We start from the raw sequence: 13450 nt of genomic DNA on the forward strand, positions 1-13450 counted from the left end.
GGGGATGGAGGGGTTGAAGACCAACACCCCGCGCCACTAAAAGATACACAAGGAACTTCCACGGGTTTGAACCGAGGTCTTCATGCAGAAGATCGGCAAAATGAGGATTTTCTTTCGAATCAAATGTATGCGTGCCTGCACTTGAGGTGTAATGCTATTGGTACGCTGCGGAACTCCGTACACCCTACATGAAAGTCTTCAGGGATATTTACTAGTCCCTTTCAGGTTACTCTCCGATATACACGTGGATATTAGTATATTACTACAGTAAACCGGTTTAGTACGATACTGGCTTAGTGCGATAACCTAGTTGTGCGATAAATTTTTACCCGAAAATTCAGTTTCCCATATAAATATCGCAACTTTTCCGTTACAGCAATATATCGCATTTCTCCGAGGCCCCCCTTACATTTATCGTTCTATCCAGGTCATCATTTCCCTGATTACTTAACATTCAGTCAATCAAAATGCCTCGTCAAGCCATCACGAACCAGCAAAAGATCGCTCTCAGAGAGCAGCACCGCAAGCACCCTTCGGCTACCCAAAGCCAGCTTGCTCACTGGTTTAATCAGACCTATAACCATCGTCCTACCCAATCTACCTTATCTGCTATCCTCTCCCCTAAATATCAACATCTCGATACCAATCCGACCGAGCATACGATAAAAGCGAAGCGGTGCCGCACTGCTAAGTGGCCAGACCTTGAAGCCGCACTTATACATTGGATTATTCTCGCGCAAGAGAAGATCACAATAACACAAGACGTTATTCGGGAGAAAGCTCGGTTTTTCTGGACCCAAATTCCAACATACGAAGGTCAATCGATGCCTACATTCAGTAATGGTTGGCTAGAAGCCTTCCAAAGCCGGGAATCAATTCGAAATCGCCTATATGCTGGTGAAGATAGAAGCACACCAGAGTCCGCAAATGAATCTATGATTCCTATCCGGCAAGCACTTGAAGTATACCACCCAAGGGATATCTTTAATTGTGATGAAACTGGACTTTATTGGAGACGAATCCCTGATCGAAGCCTTGCTACCAAGAATCTACCGGGTAAAAAGCAACAAAAATCAAGAATTACAGCACTATTCTGCTGTAACTCCGATGGTTCTGAGAAATTGACCCCTTGGTTTATTGGAACAGCTCGAAAGCCCCGTGCTTTTACTGCTGCTCATATCGATATCAATAATTTCAATCTTCAATGGAGATCTAATACAAAAGCATGGATGGTTAGCAAGATCTTTGAAGAGTGGCTTCGATGGTTTGATAACCAGATGGTTCATCGGAAGGTAGTGCTTCTTATGGATAATTTTTCTGCACATGAATCCGCAGTAAAGACTATCAATAGTAGTTCTTTACCACTTCAAAACACCCTGATCATTTGGCTACCAGCTAATTCAACAAGCCGGTTTCAACCATTAGATCAGGGTATTATTAGAACCTGGAAAGCCTACTGGAAACGCCAGTGGGTAAGGTTTATGGTATCTGAATTTGATGCAGGCCGTGATCCAATACAATCTATGGATGTGCTTCATGCATTAAGATGGGGGATTCAGGCATGGGAATTTGATATTTCCGCTCAAACTATCACCAATTGCTTTAATAAAGCATTGATCGATAAAGGCGAAGACTATCAAATACAGCAGCAACTGATTGATGAACTCAATGCTGGTTTAACTACGCTGAGGCCTTTATTACTAGATCCAATAAGTATCGAGAACTTCCTTGATCCTCTGGATGAGGTAATTCAAGATGGTATTGAGACTATAGATAATATTGTGCTAAGCCAGTTTCCCAGAGAGGTTGATGATGATGATGATGATGATGATGATGCAGAAACCATACCTGAAACCCCCCCTAGTTCCGATAAATGATGCTATTCGTGCATTAGAAACGCTTTGTTTGTATGAAGAGCAGCAGGACCGGGGCAAAAACGCAGTTGATAGCTAGCCTGTATAGACATAAGAGGTTGATACAGGATAGGAGATCAAAAGCATAAAAGCAGAAGGATATAAGGAGCTATTTCCTATAGAAATTTGTATGTATAACAGAAATATATATCTACATTACGTGCGATACCTAGTTATAACGATACATATTGACCAAACCAACTGTATCGTACTAAACCGGTTTTACTGATCATGCATGGTCAAGTTCAAGTTTGGCTGTCGAGATTAGGGCTGGTATGTGCATACAGCGTGAGTAGTACTGCTCTTTTGTTGGTACTATACAGCTACTCCATACAGATCCACCATTAGAAGCCAGCACATACATATTCACTCCGAGTCACAGGTATGATAATTCATTATCAATGAATACTCCGAGTCGTGTAGAGACTAGGTCACCAGACATCTACAGGTTGAAACATTCGAATAGATTCAGCTGCGTTAAGCGATGAGACCCGTGGACTGCGTAAGCTGTTTCACCTTGCCACAGGAACGGTGTAAATGTGGCGATTTCGCGGGGACAGCTGGCGTACGGAGTCACGGACCACTGGCAGTTCATTACTCCACTTTAGTACTATTGATCGGAGGTAATTTAACTGCCTGATAGGAAGGAAATGGACGGAGGCTTTTCGAGTTATTTGCCAATGATGCTGAAATCGAGACATCTAGAGGCTGTTGAAATTGACTAGTACTATTGTACCTAGGTACCGATGACAACCTTGGAAGACTTCGGATTAGACAACATTTGAATTCATGTAGTATACATAAATAGAGACTCGGACCTGGATTAAATAAGCGACCAATTGATTCAAGTTTTAATTCTATATAGGGCATGTTTTGTCCAAGTCACACGATAACTTGAAGCTTAAGATGGGTTAATGTTGAAGTGGTCAACCTTCAAGTGTTCCAAGGTTGGAAGTTGAACCGTAATGTATGCCAATTCTCTGAGTCATTCATCCTTGGAACTTGAAGTTTGAGTTCGGAAACAAACTTGAACATTTGAAATGCAACTTAAAAGTATCGTGGCGGAGTAGAATTAAACAATAGAATTTCAAGTTCAACCTGTTCTTTCCATCTCAACATTTTGAAGATCTACCATGAAATTGAGCTCATAAATCCTGTGGCTTATCAATGTTGACAAAATATACGCGATTGGATAGTTCGGCAAAAAACAGTTAGCTTGTTTTCAAGCTAAATGTTAGTTGCTCCGGCGAGGGCGCATACAAGGACATAACTACCGAACTCGTTTAGATTTAAGATGAAAAGCCAAATAATTCCGAACAAAGTTTCTCAATCCAAAGCCTTATCGTATTCAAGGTTATTCTTAGTAGAAGTAGACATTACCATGGAAGTTTGAATCAACACAGCCGCATCAGAGTTGAACCTTAATCTACTCGAGGCTCTCGGAATAAGCGAGAAAGCGAGAAAAATAGTTGAGAAAAAAAAAATCACAGATCAAAAAAGCTCCACGATTGTCAAAAGTACCAATTGGAATTTACCTCGCACAAGTTCCGAGAAGAAAGTAAATAATAGAGTTAGCAGGAGGCCTTAACACAGCATCGAGAGCCTCGTTTAAGTGGTCCAATTCCATGAAAAGAAGGTTGACGTCGGAATTTGATACGGTATCACACCGAGAAATAGTTAAAACACAATACTGCGAGTTTTCTGTGGAGACTACGTCGGTATTCTCCGGTGATATGGGGATAATCCCTGATTGAATTGAGAATTGAATTTGGTGATTTCAATACCCTTCTAGCCTGAAGTACTCTGATTCAGAGTTCAAGCTGTCATCCTAAAATGGACTCGGGGTGGCAATATTGCCCAGGTGTACAATGATAGTACCACGTACTCTGTGGATATAATGTGTTCAACTTGCATACTGTCACGACTCGGACTCACTAGCCTCGCATGATCACATAGCCAGAGGCTTGAACGTGGGCCGATGGGTCTGTGGCTGGAAGCCACGATAGTAAAATAGACGATATGGGCAGTCAGTGCGACGTAATTGTAGCGACGCAGGGGTTTAACCCCAGTAAGTTAAAGGGCAGATTGACAGGGATCGGAAGAAACGGAGACATCCGAGTAGACGAGTCTGGATTCGATCTCAGAAGTATTAATATGCACATGTGAGTCTAAAAACATTAAAAAACATAGTTTTGTGCCGTGAGGCGTTGATATTCTGATCTGCAAAGGGGGCCACAAAAACTTGAACCACAATGGCATTGAATTCCGAGTTCCTTGCCGGGAAAAAAATAAAACAGAAAAAAAATAAAACAGAAAAAAAAAAAAACTCAGTTCTCCGCTTTGAATCAACGACAGCGGAGTTCTCGGGTAGAGGAGCCGCGCGGTAACGAATGGCAACGATGTAATGTCAATGTAGTGGGCCTCAATTCAGGCTTTCCCGAATCCGAATCTTGCCCCTGAGAATGAGTACATGTAGCTGTACGAAGTACCATTCCAAGGTTCAAGTTTCAAGGTATAATACCTAGAATTCAGGAGAGTTAATATGTTGCCTAGAATTGAGATGAAATGATATTAACATGTGCATATAAGTTCAAGTTTAACTGAAACCGCCCAGCAGCGTGGCCGGGCCCGTGCTTCCCGCATTAGCTGGGTCCAATTGGGTCCAATGTTGCGTTAGTTGGATTCGGGGCCGCAACGGCGGAGATTAGACCCTCCTCATATGTGTACATAATGTACAGTGATTTTGGGGGATTTCCAGTTAATTTGACTATGCAAATTTCAGGATTTGAAGATTAACTTGATCTAGACCTGATTGAAATGATATGAGATTTTTAACCTTTTCAGTATTCAAAATTGATTACTACTCGTACTAGTAATAGTAATTATAGTGAGGGCCCGGAAAATTGGGAGGATCGCAGGAGTGCAGCTGCAAAGGTGGGATGCTTTCTAGCCAGTCCAGATCGGAATTTGACCACCTATGTCACATTAAATTCCTTATCTTTTTTACTTCAATGTTCTCTTATTTTCAAGGTTCAAGGTTTATAATGCATTATCAAAAATTTAGAGTGCCTTGATATTCTCAAGTTTAGTACTGCTTAGGTTATACCTCCGTCAAAAGACATCATTCATGCATTACTTCAATTTTTGTGGTTCCTCGTGGTACCCCATGTATAAGACCCAGATAGTATAGTCTAGGGTAATCCGGTTTTTATAATTGTTGCTTAATTCATCTTCACTGCGTCATATGAATTTATAAACATGTGAAATGTAATATGAAACCCCTGCTCTATTTTAGAGATTTCATCACCGACACCGATTCTACCGATTCTACCAAGATCCAAACATGGGAGAAAATCCATCAGATCACCATATGATTTTGCCATGTTTTCAGTAGTGCCATCGTAATCAGAAACCTATCCAGCGAGGTTCCCTGGTTCACCAGGGGCCCTAGATCTGCCTAGTACCTAATGCAGGGTTAGGGTGCCAGCAAAAAGCTCCCATCGATTTGAACATCCCTTTTACACGGACCATGACTGGCCACCCTTGGCAGGGGACCAGCATTTGAGTGGATTTATAAATCAATTATAATAAATCAATTGATTTTTATTTTTTTTTCTATTTCTATTCCCGTTTATTCGATTTTCATAGCTCTTTTACGCACAGGGCAAGCCCGTGCATGGTCAGTTCTCCGGCAAAAATGGATTTTGGTCCAGGCTATGAAAGGATCCCCTTTTCGGGGAACGGTCTGATCGATTTCCCGCACTAGTGATCTATACACGTATGTACTACTGTAGTTATGTATGTGAGATTGACCTTCCAGATGATCATCGAACTGTTCCTTATGGAAGGGATGATAGAACATTTTGAAGTTGGGATCATTCCATATAAAGAGTAAACTCATCTAAACATTTAAGACTAATAATAACCCTCCAGGGCTGGTAATAACCAATTGACTCCAATGCCAATCAATAACTGGTAACACTATGTTATATAGTAACATGGAGCCCCCTCATCTGCAGTTCGCTTGGACCAGTACCTAGAAACTGGATGTATTTCCACTATGTCCACTAGTATTTTCATTTTTCTCTTCTATTTCCCCCACTATTCCCCCCCGTGTAATTCTTTTTCAAACTGATTTTCCCCCCTTGAATCTTTTCTTTACTTTAACTCTTTTTTTAACCCTTTCCCTATTCTTGAACTCTCTTAAAAGTCTGTTGTTCATGAAAACAGAGACTCTTACCCATTGAATACCGGCCGTCCATCCCCACTTGAACACACTTTAAGGAGCTAACGACTTAGATTATCCCTAAAGCGTGGAGATTGTGAAGAGTCCCGGCCACCGACCGCCCCGCCTTGATTTTATTACGGAGCTTTTTTTTTAAGGAGAAAAAAAAAATAAGAAATAAAAAAAAGACAGAAAAAAAAAACAAAAACACTGGAAGATCAAAAAGTCAGGCCAAGCAATCACCGATTTCCGATTCTCCAAAAAAGTTAAGGAAGTCGGATCGACTCATCCCCCTCTTCTCCTTATCACCTTTCGACTTCTCCACTTTGAAATTCCTTGGGGGTCAATAGACACCCAAGGAATAAAAGGAATTTAAGGAATGATGGGCCTATTCAAGCGTAAGGACTCGAGAAATTCGGTTCAAAGTGATCGAGATGAGGATTCCTTCGTCACCGTCAATAGTGCTCGCACCTCCAATACATCCCTCAGATCACCGGGTTACAAGGGTAGCGGCCTCCCGGCTTCTATCCCCGAGATGCCAATTGCGAGTCCCCCAGATCCAGCTTTGGACCCTGCGGCCTATCTTCGGAGTATTCATGCAGTTCGTGAACGCGCCAACATTGTTTTGAATCGGGCAAAGCGAAATCAACTCAATCATTTCGATGTCGACATGACCAAATTTCAAGCTACTGCTTCTTATATCGTATCCATAATCAAGGTAACATTACACCAAAAAAATCAATGAATCAACATTTGAATGATATGATAAACATGAAATATGAAATATCAAACTAACTGAATTAAAAAGAGAGACTATGCGCCAGACTATGAAACTATCCCGCCGCATGGTCGTTGGCAACATTTCGATGTGGGCGGTCGTCCTCGGATCAACCAGCTCTTACAATCGTGGCCCAGTCGCATCGATGCGCAAGAGCGCACACGTCGTTTAATTGACTTATTCGTCGTTTCAGTCCTTCTAGATGCAGGCGCGGGCACCAAATGGTCCTACCGCTCAAAAGAATCCGGCAAGGTCTACTCGCGCAGTGAGGGTCTTGCCGTCGCCAGTTTGGAGATGTTCAAGTCCGGTTTATTCAGCAGTGATCCCACAGAGCCGTGTCAGGTGGATGGTGCTGGATTGAAGAATGTTACTGTTGAGAAGTTGGCGAAGGGCATGCAACATTCCGAACAGAACCCTCTTGCTGGTGTTGAAGGACGTGCGGGTTTACTGGTACGGCTTTCGGAGGCTTTGAATAACCAGGACTTCTTTGGTGTGGATGCTCGCCCTGGTAACATGCTCGGTACGTTATCTATTTTTTCTTGTTCTGCAGATTGCAATGGTGGCGAGTCCATCGATCTCTTGCTAATACATTCGACTATAGACTTCCTTTTGGGTCATCCCTCTACTCTCGCTTCTTCTGTACCTATAGTTCCCATCACTACGCTTTGGTCAGTTCTGATGGACGGATTCTCCTCTATTTGGCCACCATCGCGAACACAGATTGATGGTGTCTCTATTGGAGATGCCTGGGAGTGTTCTGATCTGCCAAATTCACCACCCGCACAACAATGGGAGAGCATCATTCCATTCCACAAATTGACCCAGTGGCTCTGCTACTCAATTATGGTCCCCATGTCCAAACTGATGCATATTCACTTTGCCGGCAGTGATCTTTTGACAGGACTACCAGAGTATCGGAACGGTGGTCTTCTGATTGACATGGGACTCCTCATACTGAAGGGCCCCGATATGGAGCGCGGCATCCGGGCATTCAAGGAGAACGGCCAGATCAAGGGACAACCGAATATGGAGGTTGTACCACTTTTCTCTACAGACGACGACGTTATTGTGGAGTGGCGAGCAGCCACAGTGGGATTTTTGGATGAGCTGTTAGACGAGGTCAATACGCAACTGGGACTTAGTGGTTCAGAAGACCAATTATCACTAGCCCAGATGCTGGAGGCTGGTTCTTGGAAGGTATGCAATGGTCGTATCCTTATATTTCTTATTCCTTTTGCTAACTTCCCTAGGGTGGCCGTGAAATCGCCGAAGTCTCTAGGCCCAACACCAAAGAGCCTCCTATCATGATCCGTTCCGATGGCACGGTCTTCTAATGCCCTGATATACGCATGAGTTTAATGGATGAACGGGATACCTTGCGCCAACACCTTCATTCTTCACTCTCCATTCTCATTCTCATTCTCCGTTCTTGATTATTGTTATTATTTTGGTGCTGGTCTTTATGAACTGCGACGACCCCTATTGATTCTCATGATTGGCCTCTCTGTTACCGTTTACTTGGTCCTAATCTTCTCTTCTCGGTTTTGCCTTCTCTTCAAGTTCCTCCGATTGAGGCCTTTTGCATGTCTTCTCAGTCATTTTGTACTGGCACAGGTCTGCGTTTCTTTTTCGGATACCACTTTAACATCTTTGAGCAGCCATGTTCTATTTATCCTCATAAAGCTGCATTGTTGAGCAACTGACGAGCGACTATGGGAAATTTTCATGATACGATCTGGATTCTTTTTTTTCTTTCTTTCTTTCTTCTGATTATTCTGTAATTTATGTTAGCAGTTGAGTAATGATAGCTATGGAAATTGTCACAAATGTAAGATATGACAAATGACTGCATATGCTCAGGTGCTCAAGTGCTCCAATGTTTCTCAATGTCGTCATCCCGCTGCTCCGCTCCTGTTCCATTAAAGGACTTGGAATATGATATGCCAATACATAGTGTGAAAGCGGATCATATGAAAGGCAACCTGAATTATTCTCTACTAAATCTCCCATCCTATTAATATAAACCTCATCCAAAATAATCGGACTAGAAATCCACCACCGAAGCAGTGTCGTATATGTCACGTGACCGACTCACCGGATGTGAGGTTGATCCGTCACTCCGCATTAACTTGGAGCTGCACCTCCTCTATTCTCTTATCTCCATCTTCCCCAATTCCTCCAATACATCCTGAACAGGCTCATTTTGTACCTCCACCACCAGAACATATCCTTCTAACCTCCCTTATGTCCTTGTGAGGTGAATTCGGTCACCTCAAGCACCATCCGATACGCCCCCGCTCTTGCGGGGCAAGCTTAACAGCAACTACACCAATACTCCGCCGATATGGATGCCCGCAAGAAGAAGAGAAAGGTCCTCCTTATGGGCAAGAGTGGATCGGGAAAGTCATCCATGCGCTCTATCATCTTTAGTAACTATGTTGCGAAAGATGTGCGCCGCCTCGGAGCTACCATTGATGTGGAGCATAGTCATGTCAAGTTCATGGGCAACCTTACCCTGAACCTCTGGGATTGTGGAGGGTGAGTCCTAGCTCCAATGCACAGACCGAGATATTTTTCGTACGATTTAAAGACCACATTGACTAATCTAAATTCTTATCCTTTATCAGACAAGACGCCTTTATGGAAACCTACCTTGCATCTCAACGCAGCAACATCTTCTCCGACGTCGCAGTCCTAATTTACGTCTTTGATATCGAATCGCGTGAAGTCGACCGCGATATGGATACATACAATGCTGTAATTGAAGCTCTCCGCGAATTCAGTCCAAACGCCTACGTCTTCTGTCTTGTACACAAGATGGATCTCATCCAAGCCGAGCATCGCCAACGTATCTACGAGGAACGCTCGGCTCTAATCCGCAGTCGCTCAGAACACTTCCGCGTTGATACTTTTGGCAGTAGTATCTGGGATCAATCGCTGTATAAAGCCTGGGCTGGAATCGTGCACAAACTCATTCCAAATCTTACAGTTATCGAACGTTTCTTAACTGCCTTTGCTAAGAAGATCGATGCGGAAGAAGTCATCCTTTTTGAGCGCTCGACCTTCTTAACAGTTACATCTGTTACTTCTGAAGTCGGTGAATTAAACCCTATCTATGATCGCCATGAACGTCTCTCGAATATCATGAAGGCTTTTAAGCACTGCGCTGCTCGTAATACACTTACCACGCCTGCTTCTGCTGGTTTCGTTGTTATGCATACAAAGACTCCGCAGTTCAATATCTTCCTTGGTCGCTTCACGGATAATACTTATATTTTCCTTGTTGTGCCTCCAGGCGAAGCTGCTTATAACTGTGCTGTCTTGAATACCATGCTCGCCCGTGAAGGATTCTCTAAGTTGGCTGCTGCAGGCCGTTCAGATGGATTCCCACTTCCTCCACCAGAAACACCCGAGGACGCTAATGGTCTCGCTACATGAGGTCTTGATGCTGATGACTCTGCTTTCTGAGCGATTCCCTGTTCTTGACCTGACCTGACTTGACTTGACCTCTGTGTCATCTTCATCTTATCTTTCTTTCTTTCCAGGTACTCCGTTTCGTTCCTAGCGTGGTACATGTATAGCTGGCATTTTGAGGGTTTATACGCGTTGGCTGCAAAAGTTTTTCAAATTTTTAACGGGCGCTGACACATTTCATGGGCGTTGCGGTATGAAGATTATGTTTTTCTCATCTTTGTCTCTCTTTTTCCATCGTTTCTCTGCTTTGTTCTTGTCTCTGAATCGAGATACCCTGTCTTGATTGTTTTTTGATCTATGACGCGTGCTCTATTTACCCCGTTGTCTGGGCTACTTGACCTGACTCTAGTATTTATTGAAGAATCGAGTGAACTTACAATCAATCTATCTAATCATGATGGATTCAGCATTGCTTTAGTAGGCAATCGTAAAATGCTTCGAACCAGCACCATAGAAGTCAGTAATACGTAGTCAACATTCAGGTGATGCTGCTAACATTAGAACCAATAGCGTACCCAACCATTTGAAGCTATGACTAACTTAATCCATGATCTATTTGTAGCACTACGTTTAAGCCTTACTATCAGTAAATGATTCGCTGGGATGCAAAAGATAAATGATAAGATCATTGAATTATCTATCGGACCGGCCGGCCTCAACGAGAGCGTAGATGAAAGAAAAGAGGATAAGATAAGTGGGTAAAGCGAAGAAGGGAGGAATAAGGACATGAAGAACGGCTGTACAAATCACTCATGCAGGAGCCAGAACCGGTAGGATTTCAGGCATGTAGATAATCACAAATTCGATCCAAAACTGTTTATTGCACGTCTGGCATACGGACGGCAATATCGCCGGATTGTGTGATATAGCGCACCCAAGGGAGAGAGGGGTATTGCAGCTGTGATGAGTTAGATTAGTTATTATGTTCTTCGTGTTAGGTATGGAACTGAGAACATACCTTTGGTTCGGTGATCTTCAAGTAGCGCACTTGGATACCACTAGTAGTGAAATAGGGGATCTCAAACTTCACGTTGATAGGTCGCTTTGCTTTGCCGACTCCAGCACCACCCATACTACCTCCAAAGCCTCCAGTCATACCACCACCATGCTCGTCGTCTCCCTTTACGGATGGCAGACCCAGCTCCGCCCGCATGAGAAACTCCTTGCCACCACCAAACTGCTTGATCTTCCAGATAATCGCTGACTTCTCGGGCGCATAGTGCACAGTTCCAATGTTTGTGCGGAATCGGGGAGAATCTGCGTCTTCGGGGACAGGGACAAGGATCTCAACATTATTAGCTGTGCTGCGACGCTTGAACTGTGCTTTGGCCTGTATATATTATGAGTATAACATGTAAATATTCCAGGAGGTTGGAGGAATCATACCTTGAGCATGTACTCGATTCGTGAACCAGAGTGCGATTCAACCAAACACTCAACCCAGATCAAAGGCTTGACCTGAGTATTCAATCGGTAGCTCATCAACTCAAACTCGCCATCTGGAGGAATGAAGCTAATTGTGCGATCGTTCTCAAATCGTGATAACCGTACACACTGGTGGAACTTGACATCTTCCATCTCCACAGACTTGCCTCGAGTAGCACGACCTGTTGTCTCGAACATCACCTTGTCGTTTAATCCAAGACGCAGCTCGGGCATTCCACTCAGATAACACTTCATCTTGATAGCGCCCAGAATCTCAGATCGCAGGACGTTGCCATTTGCCGATACAAGGAGGTTGAGGGATTCAACCACATCTAAGAAGACCTCGTTCTTGCGGTAACGGATACCTTCACTACGCCAGGACACGGCATTTGTGACGGCGATCGGTGGTCGTGCTTGCACCTCCAACTTGTGTGATTCCTGAGTGATATATCTGTTTTTCCGTCAGTTAGACGGGTTCCTAGTTTTTCGAAATTCGTCGTGTAGTGGCGTCTTACTCTTGCAAGATCTTGCTCTCTGTTGTCTGTGGGTATCCGAAATCCATCATTTCGTCGAGTAATTCATAGATGATGACAAAGTTATCCCGGATACTCTCCTCCTCCAACACTTTGAAGTATTCGGTAAAGACCTCCACAAGCTTGTGGAGGAAGAGAAGGATCTCGGTGGCATTGGTGTTCCTCTTAGTCAATGCCAAGATGTAAAGGTTGCTATGACGGATATAAAGGTACTATATGATCGAAATTTCGACGTTAGAGAATGTTGTGGTGGCGGCACGCGCACAAAAGGAGTAAAGGAGGAGTGTCGCTCATGCAAGATTAAGGTTGTTTGGAACGTACGTTGATGCCCTCGTGTGAGAAGCAGGGGGGGAACAGCAGAGCTTTCTTCTTCGGCTTCGCTGAGCAGGATGGGGAATTTCTCGACTGCAGACATGGGGATATCCCCGCGATAGTTGCGGGCCAGAAGGGTCTAGTGATTTCATATTTCCATATCAGTATGAGCGCGAACGAATTGGTTAGACCACCCAAAAAAATAGGCTTCAGATCCTCCCCAGATATTGAACTACCCACCTTGCCCTTTAGGTCGAGAAAGAAGAGCGCCGACGCCATGACGTGTCAATGGGGGGTGGATTTGGTTTTCGGCGGGTTCAATGTGGGAATTGGAAGGAGGGACGAATCGAGAAGTTTGGGAATTAATGGAAGGTGAAAGAACAAATAAGCCGCATTCTGCGCTCTACTGCGACATATTCAAAAGGAATAAGGATGAATTCCAAGGTAAGATAGGAGCTGAGGAGAGGTGGAAACACACCAGGTCGAGCCCGATGCCCGCAAGACTAAAGTGGATCCTTGTCCTAAAGTAGTTTAGCGTGGCTCTTTATAAATCTCTTCGTTTTCGAAATTTTTTTCTTTTCTTTTCTTCTCTTAACGCTCCCAATAGACAGTTCAAGGCAGTAATCGGGGGATTGGGCATTCTGTTCGATCTTTCGTTACTATTGCTACACTTGCGATACAGAGGAGCGGAGACTACGATCGTTTTACGAGGGATCCATAAGAGCTGGCCGTGTATTTTGTACTGTTGCGCGGGCGGTGTCAGAGGAGCCGGACATCCATATCAATAGCT

The 13450-nt window shown here is 43.8% G+C and overlaps 4 protein-coding genes across 4 annotated transcripts; 3 read left to right on the forward strand and 1 right to left on the reverse strand.

Moving 5' to 3' along the window:
* Positions 1 to 467: 467 nt before the first annotated feature.
* On the forward strand, positions 468 to 1877 carry N7483_002736 (uncharacterized protein; the record flags this gene model as incomplete). The annotated part of the gene is made up of 1 exon (XM_057086173.1): positions 468 to 1877. One exon carries the CDS (start codon positions 468 to 470, stop codon positions 1875 to 1877), a length of 1410 nt encoding a protein of 469 aa, XP_056952322.1.
* Positions 1878 to 6520: 4643 nt separating this feature from the next.
* On the forward strand, positions 6521 to 8250 carry N7483_002737 (URC4/urg3 family protein; the record flags this gene model as incomplete). Its single annotated transcript, XM_057086174.1, has 4 exons — positions 6521 to 6856; positions 6947 to 7436; positions 7518 to 8113; positions 8167 to 8250. 4 exons carry the CDS (start codon positions 6521 to 6523, stop codon positions 8248 to 8250), a joined length of 1506 nt encoding a protein of 501 aa, XP_056952323.1.
* A 1010-nt stretch (positions 8251 to 9260) lies between these two features.
* Positions 9261 to 10354, forward strand: N7483_002738 (Rag GTPase GTR1; the record flags this gene model as incomplete). Its single annotated transcript, XM_057086175.1, has 2 exons — positions 9261 to 9454; positions 9544 to 10354. 2 exons carry the CDS (start codon positions 9261 to 9263, stop codon positions 10352 to 10354), a joined length of 1005 nt encoding a protein of 334 aa, XP_056952324.1.
* An 853-nt stretch (positions 10355 to 11207) lies between these two features.
* On the reverse strand, positions 11208 to 12763 carry N7483_002739 (Mu homology domain-containing protein; the record flags this gene model as incomplete). The annotated part of the gene is made up of 5 exons (XM_057086176.1): positions 11208 to 11288; positions 11349 to 11720; positions 11777 to 12266; positions 12331 to 12560; positions 12608 to 12763. The coding sequence occupies 5 exons, from the start codon at positions 12761 to 12763 to the stop codon at positions 11208 to 11210; spliced, it is 1329 nt and encodes a 442-aa protein (XP_056952325.1).
* Between the last annotated feature and the right edge of the window lie 687 nt (positions 12764 to 13450).

The sequence above is a fragment of the Penicillium malachiteum genome (assembly GCF_028827825.1).
Source record: "Penicillium malachiteum strain IBT 17515 chromosome Unknown utg000001l:1.0-8184562.0:1.0-8186909.0, whole genome shotgun sequence".
In the NCBI taxonomy this organism is placed as follows: Eukaryota; Fungi; Ascomycota; class Eurotiomycetes; order Eurotiales; family Aspergillaceae; genus Penicillium; species Penicillium malachiteum.